General features: G+C 47.3%; 1 protein-coding gene across 1 annotated transcript; it reads right to left on the bottom strand.

Moving 5' to 3' along the window:
• Positions 1–290: 290 nt before the first annotated feature.
• Positions 291–1,387, bottom strand: Bola1 (bolA family member 1). Its single transcript, XM_021158729.3, has 2 exons — positions 1,258–1,387; positions 291–987 (listed from the first exon to the last, which is right to left on the bottom strand). The coding sequence occupies exon 2, from the start codon at positions 982–984 to the stop codon at positions 571–573; it is 414 nt and encodes a 137-aa protein (XP_021014388.2). The 5' UTR covers positions 985–987; positions 1,258–1,387; the 3' UTR covers positions 291–570.
• Between the last annotated feature and the right edge of the window lie 5,744 nt (positions 1,388–7,131).

Below are 7,131 nucleotides of genomic sequence, written 5' to 3'. Positions count from 1 at the left end.
TTTTCGTGTTAATTTTGGTATCCTTGCAAAACCCAGATAGTTCACTTCCTCACGAATCCCTTCTCTAGCCTACAGGTAATTCTTCTCATAAGAACGTCTGTAGGGACCTAACAGCTGTGTAAACCTGATGGCCTCTCTGAGTTCAATTCCAGAATCATGCGACTGGGGTAGGAGTAACTCTAAAAGTTACCCTCTGACACCCAAGTGCGCAGTGGTGTTATGCAACCTCCCCCAGCCCCCATACGCACTAATGATGTGTAGCTCCAATTTAACAGGTATTAAGAACACCGTTTGACCTCATGCACCAGCTTCTCTTTTATTATCATGGCCCTTTCCGATTCATCAGGACCTTTCTCTAGTCTAGCCCAGGCAAGGGCAAGAGGGAGGGAGTGGCTGCTCTCTCCTTGGGCTAGTTTAGCTTTCACCAGAGGCGTCTTTGCCTCTGCATGATGTACATTAGCAGAAAGGGCAGAGGTCCTGGTCCGTACAAATCAAGGAATAAGGTAGTAGTGATGTAGTAGTTTATTCTCAGTCGACCCATTCGGATCGTTCTCCCAATCCGGGTATTTATTAAGAGGTCCCTCGAGTTTTCTTGCTCCCACCTAGGCAGGGGGGACTAATGTCCAACTGTGGGTTCTCTCTCCACTGGGCGGGGGTCTTCGCCTGGATGGCCAGCGCATGTACCGGCCCAGCCAGCTCCTCCGACAGTGCCTCGTGGACCAACCGGTGCCGTTGCAAGGGGCTCATCCCCTCGAAACGAGAGCTCACCACCGCCACGCGGAAATGCGTCTCGCTGCCTGCTGGGACTGCGTGGCCGCCGCTCTCGTTGCGCAGCTCCAGTACCTCGGGGCTCAGGGCTTGCTCCAATTTGGCGCGAATAGCGGCTTCCACTGGTCCTGCAGCCGCGGATCCCGCGCTGCCCCGCGATACACACGAGCGCGTGGCCATGGAGACCATGCACTGGGCCGATCGAGCACTTAGCATTCGCTGCAGAAAAACGAAGGACACGGGACTGAGTCCACACACCCTGCCCACGCACCCCAGACAAGCACACCCTGGAACCGCCTCTACTCTGCGTGGCGGGTTAACGCGGCTTCTACGCCAGTAGCGGAGAGACAAGGGCGATTGAACGGCCAGAGCGCTAGGCACTAAGGGCACTGGGGAAAAATGGCTGGGAGCTGAAAAATGGAATATGTACAACTTGGTCCTTTTGGCTGAGTCAGAGCCCTATCGTCTCTCCGAACCCTAGGGTGGTACCTTTGTACTTGCTGCGCAGCCTGCTGTACCACCGCTTGTTCTAACAACCGAGTTTCCGGTCGGACCACGCAAACGCCTAGGCTCGCTAGGAAACGCAGTCCGGTTGCGTCTGGCAGGCGTTACCCAGTACCCAGAGGTTTTATGGGAATTGTAGTCCCTGCTCCTCCCGACCGGTAAAATCCTGCGAAGTCGGGAATTAGAGCAATAAAAACAAAAGTGTTTCCTGTAAATTTGAGATGCTTGCACAAGATTTGTAGCTTCTTGATCTATAACTCAAATAGCTTAAGTCATTTATATGTAATTAATTAAAAAAAAGAAGTCTCATGTAGACCAGGTTGGCCTTTACCACTCTAGAATGTCCATTATTTCCCGATCCTCCTGCCTCTACCTCCTACCTGCTGGGATTACTGTCCTGGGTTATTGATAGAGTGCTTCCATAGCAAAAACAGGATTCTTATGAGATTACAGCGGACCTTGCTCAATTCAGAGGGGAATGTCTGCTGGGACAGTTTACTTCCCAAGATAATCTGTCCTGTCCCAAACAGAAAATTCCAGGGAGAAAAAAAATGAAGATCCTCACATAGTTCCCTAAGAGCTGCACTAACTTCTCTTGCCCCCGTGCGTTTCTGTGTAGGATCCCAGGTTTGTTCCTCTTGGAGATTCCTTCGTTCCTGAGAGAGAGAGAGATAGAATAAAGACAGCCCTGCTCTCAGAGTTTACAAAGCACTAGAGAAATAGTCACAATGTTCATTGTGATACCATGTGTCAAGTGTGTGGTGAGAATACACACAGTTTACTGCAAGCATATTACCTACACGTGGGGACCAAAGAAATGACAAGAGACTTAGAGCAGTGTAGAAGAAACAAGAAGACCACTTTCTCACCTCATTTGGTCAGGATGTGGTAACTGAATGAAATCAGCACATGGCCACTCCAAGGAATGGCTGAGGCAGTTCCTTACTCTGTGTGTGAGGGAGAACACAGGCAGAGGCATCTGGAAGGGTCTAGCGCAGGGAAAAAAAATAGAGCAAGCTAAACAGCAGACTGAACAGGGCTATGAAAGGAGAGAGAGGAGGGGAGGGAGAGTGAGAGATGGAGAGAGAGAGAGAGAGAGAGAGAGAGAGAGAGAGAGAGAGAGAACCAGAGCCAGAGCCAGAGCCAGAGCCAGAGCCAGAGCCAGAGCCAGAGCCAGAGCCAGAGCCAGAGCCAGAGCCAGAGCCAAGAGAACCAAGAAAGCTCAAAATGGCTGGGTTATATAATATAGGAGTCAGAAGCTGGAGAAGGGAAGGGAAGCCCTGGGCCGGAGCAGTTTGGAGATAGGGTGAGAAGAGCTAAGGAAAGCCATAGATACCGAGTTCTGCTGCCAGCGTGTACTTTGGTGTAATAGAAACCATAGTTACCTATTTGTCTCTGGCTTCTTTGGGACTCAACAGCAGCCTTGTCTTTGGGCTGTCCTGAAACTCATAATGTATACTAGGCTGGCCTCAGACTCTGTAGATCAGACTGGCCTTGTTTGAACCCAAAGATCCACTTGCCTCAGCTTCCCAAGAGCTGGGATTAACGGTGTGCGCCACTACTGCCAGATCAAAGATCAAAGTTTACTAAAAGAAGACAATGCTATAGACGTTTGTTTGTTTTTAAAACAAAACCAAACAAATACTAGGGTAGGCAAGCTGTAATCTCAATAGCTGTAATCTCAAGGGGGAGAATGGAGACAAGAAGGAAAAATTCCATGTTGTTTGAGTTAAGCAGGCATGAAAGACAAACACATGATGGAGACCAGAGCTTTAGAGAAAAAGTAAAGGGGGCTGGTGAGATGGCTCAGTGGGTAAGAGCACCCGACTGCTCTTCCGAAGGTCCAGAGTTCAAATCCCAGCAACCACATGGTGGCTCACAACCATCCGTAACGAGATCTGGCGCCCTCTTCTGGAGTGTCTGAAGACAACTACAGTGTACTTACATATAATAAATAAATAAATCTTAAAAAAAAAAGAAAGAAAAAGTAAGGAATCCTAAATTACCAGAAAAAGAAGATCTAGGCTCCGGACAGCATCCTAAGAAAGAATAAAGGAACAGTTGTACATCTCTGGGTAGACCCAACTGTCAGATCCCAAGGAAATTCCACTTCCCCAAATTCCAAAAGGCAGAGAAGGGATAAATGGCTACCTGAGCTTCCAGTTAGTATACCAAAGCCTATGCTGGCCTCCAGGCTCCCTCAGTATCTCGAGTACCTCTTAACAGAGCTCAGAGTTCAGAGTCTGGCTAGCACCTTGCTAGCCCTTCTCACTTCCTCTCTTACCCTAAACTCCCTGCAGCCCACAGGTTTCCCTCCCCCCCCCCAGCCACACCTCCTGGTAACCCCACTCCCATCCCCCACTTCTTGATCTCTGCTTTCCCTCTCTTCCCCCCTCCATCTCCCCTTGCACTTCTGTCTCTGCTCAGCTCCTGCTTCCCCACTAGCCACGTCCAGTCTGGTGGCCACGCTCAGTCTACTTCTCTCTCTCTCTCTCTCTCTCTCTCTCTCTCTCTCTCTCTCTCTCTCATATCTATAATAAAACCCTTCCTGTAAACCATACTGTGGAGTGGTCACGTATAACTTTACTTTTTTTCAAAGTCTATTTTTTTTTTTTTTCGAGGCAGGGTTTCTCTGTATAGCCTTGGCTGTCCTGGAACTCACTTTGTAGACCAGGCTGGCCTCGAACTCAGAAATCCGCCTGCCTCTGCCTCCCGAGTGCTGGGATTAAAGGCGTGCGCCACCACGCCCGGCTCTCAAAGTCTATTTTAATGATGGTTCTTAAATGCTTTAAACCTCTCTTCTAGCCCACCACTCACCAGAGGTAGTGGAAAAGAAAGGATAGAGGTTGAGGGGGAGCGGACCTGTTTGGAAAGGTTCTTTGGAGCAACTTTGTGTTGTCTGGAAATCAGCAGTTCAGTTCACAGGTCAGCAGTAGCAACTTGATCCACTAGCAAACACTTCACGGACACACCAGCAGTCCAGTTCTGCAGTCTGGATAGCAGCAGCCTCAGCAGGAGTCAGCAGGAGGGTGCCAAGACCAATAGGAAAAGTTCTCAGCTGTGTCTCTCTCAGCAAAGCGAGAAGATCAGCAAAGAAGCACTTAGCTATGCAAGCAAGCCTAGCTCAGCCTCTGCCACTGTCCATCGAGGCTTTTATACTCCCTCTAGACATCTCATGTGCTCCACAGGTCTTGCCTTAGCAAGTGTCTTGCCTTGCATGTGAATCTGTCTGAGCTGACATCACTCTGTCAGTCGCTCCAGTCTGTAGAATCAACAAGAAACCGCAGCATGCCACCAGAAGTTTTTTTAGTGCATTTCTCTCTATGGAGTCCCAACAAATGGAGCTCAACTACTTAAGGCAGACCAATATATTTCTGTCGTTATCGAAGAATCCTCCATCATGTGACCTTTCACGTGCTTGCTTTAGCAGACCATCCTTTCACCAGTGTCCACCCTAGCAAAGCACCATCCAGCACAACTGACTTTCCAAAGAACCCCTAAGTTTCCACTTCAGTCATGTTTATACAGAACCTCAGGACTGTTTGTGGGGACTGTCCTGGTGTGTATGGGTATAGTGGGGATTAAGGGAAGGAAAACAATATCTCATTAAAGAGATAGTTATTCCAATAATGTCTCTAAGAAGGCTTAAGGTAAGCCTGGATTTATTTATTTATATATTTTCTTTCTTGTTCTCTTTTTCTTCCTTCCTTCCTTCCTTCCTTCCTTCCTTCCTTTCTTTTTTTCTTTCTCTCTCCCTTCCTTTCTTTCTTTTTTGAAACAGGATTTCTGTTCTAGTCCTAGCTGTCCTAGAACTTGCTCTGTAGACCAGGTTGGCCTTAGAGATCCACTTGCCTCCCAGTGCTTGGATTAAAGGCATGCATCATCACTGCCTGGATGTGCTTGGCTTTCTAAGGGTATACGTGTCTCACCCAGTCCAAGTGGTTGAATGACTGGATAATTCATGTTTTGAGTAGCTTGGAACATTAAGGTTCCACCTACAACAAAGATTTCATCTTCTTGACCAGAAGGAACAATTGGGAGTGGGCAGAAGAGGCAAGGGCCAGATCCTGCTAATTATGGGTGACTTTCTTACATGACTTTCTCTCTCCAGACCCTAGGCAGCAGCTGAAAACTACTTTTAGTTAGAGATGCAACAAGAGGAGACTTTTCCTAGATGTTATATAATTTTAATTTTATGTTTATATATAATTTGCTATACAGCCATAACACTGATCGTCAGACTCAAGATAGTTAACACAAAATGACATCTTCCCTAGCCTCTGAGACATCTAAGATGTGCAGGAGAATTGCAGTATTGTCATAACAGCAGACAACGTATCTACCTTTTACCTAGCTCCACTGACCTTTTGTCCCCCACTCCTGCCCCTTATAAATCTCATGTTTTGAGACAGTCACACTGTGCAGTCCTGACTGGCCTGGAACTCAGTGTGTAGACCAGGCTGGCCTTGAGCTCGTGGAGTCCCACCTCTCTTGCATTAGAAGTGCTGGGATTACAGGTCCCAGTAACCAATCCTTGTTTTTCACTGGCAACATTTTGCTAGAATTGTTTTGTATCTCTCATTGAATGTGTGTTTAATAATGACAAAATAGCCGGGTGTGGTGGCACACACTTTTAATCCCAGCACTTGGGAGGCATAGGCAGGCGGATTTCTGAGTTCGAGGCCAGCCTGGTCTACAAAGTGAGTTCCAAGACAGCCAGGGCTACACAGAGAAACTCTGTCTCAAGAACAAAAACAAAAAATAATGACAAAATAATTATTTTTGCTGAATCACTTCAGTTAATTGCAATTAAAAAAAATTATGTATCTGAGTGTTTGCCTGACTATATATAAGTGCACCATCTGCATGCCTAGAGCCTGAGGAGGCTTGCAGCAGTTGGAGGATCCCCTGAAACTGGAATTACAGACTCTTGTGAGCTACCATGTGGGTGCTGGGAACTAAATCCAGGTCCTCTGCAAGAACAATACTAGCTCTTAATTATTGAGTCATCTCTCCAGCCTTTGGGTACAGAAGATTCGACCCTTAACTACTATATAAACACTCACCTATCCTCTATTGTCCTACAATACCATTATATGACCCGTCCAGCAGGTCCAGTTATTCGAGGGTCTCGAGGGGACCTCCTCCTAAGAACCAAATGGGGGGTAGAGAGGGACGAGGGCCTTGTGCGAATAACGACACAGAAACCGTTCTGGAATGCATCAAAGCCCCAAATGTATTAAGAAAGGTCCAAGGCTTAAATGCACAAGAAAAAGGGGAAGTACACATACTTATCAGTGGGAGGGGTAGGGCAATACAAGCAAAAGGAGAAGTACTTATGGGAGGGGGGGGCAATAGAAATTCTTTCTTTTGGCAGCTACATGGGGAAGCAGGAACTTGGTGGTATCAGGGTGTGGTCAGGACATCGGCAATGACTTAGGGCTGGAACATCCCGTGGTTGTTCTCGGAATCCATGTGTCGATGGCCCACTTGACCCCTTTTTCTTCTCGGGGGGAGAGGCCCAATTTAGAGATCAAGAGTTGTCTTAATAGCTCCCAACAATTATACACTGAACATAACAAAGATTCATATACCCTGCCTGTCTACTGTGCAGCTGGTAATCCAGTTTACCCAATCCTCTCCTTAGAATTTATCATGCTTCAACTGTGTCTTCCAAAGCCATGTTGTCCCTCAGTCCTTACTATTAAGTGCTATTAAGAGGTGGGGCTTTAGGAGTGGTGAGGCTGTGAAGGGGCTGCTCTCAGAATAGATTAGTGCCTTAGAAACGGGCTTGAGGAAGCAAAGTCACGCCTTCAGCCCTTTTGCAAAGTAAAGACATCTGGACAGTGTCATCTATGA

The sequence above is a fragment of the Mus caroli genome, unplaced genomic scaffold (genome assembly GCF_978045245.1).
Source record: "Mus caroli unplaced genomic scaffold, Mus_caroli_1 scaffold_3, whole genome shotgun sequence".
Taxonomy (NCBI): Eukaryota; Metazoa; Chordata; class Mammalia; order Rodentia; family Muridae; genus Mus; species Mus caroli.
This window is presented reverse-complemented; position numbering and strand designations above follow the sequence as displayed.

What these genes read in the sequence shown, in the direction of transcription:
- Bola1 (XM_021158729.3), bottom strand. Translation starts at nt 984, where the DNA reads ATGCTAAGTGCTCGATCGGCCCAGTGCATGGTCTCCATGGCCACGCGC.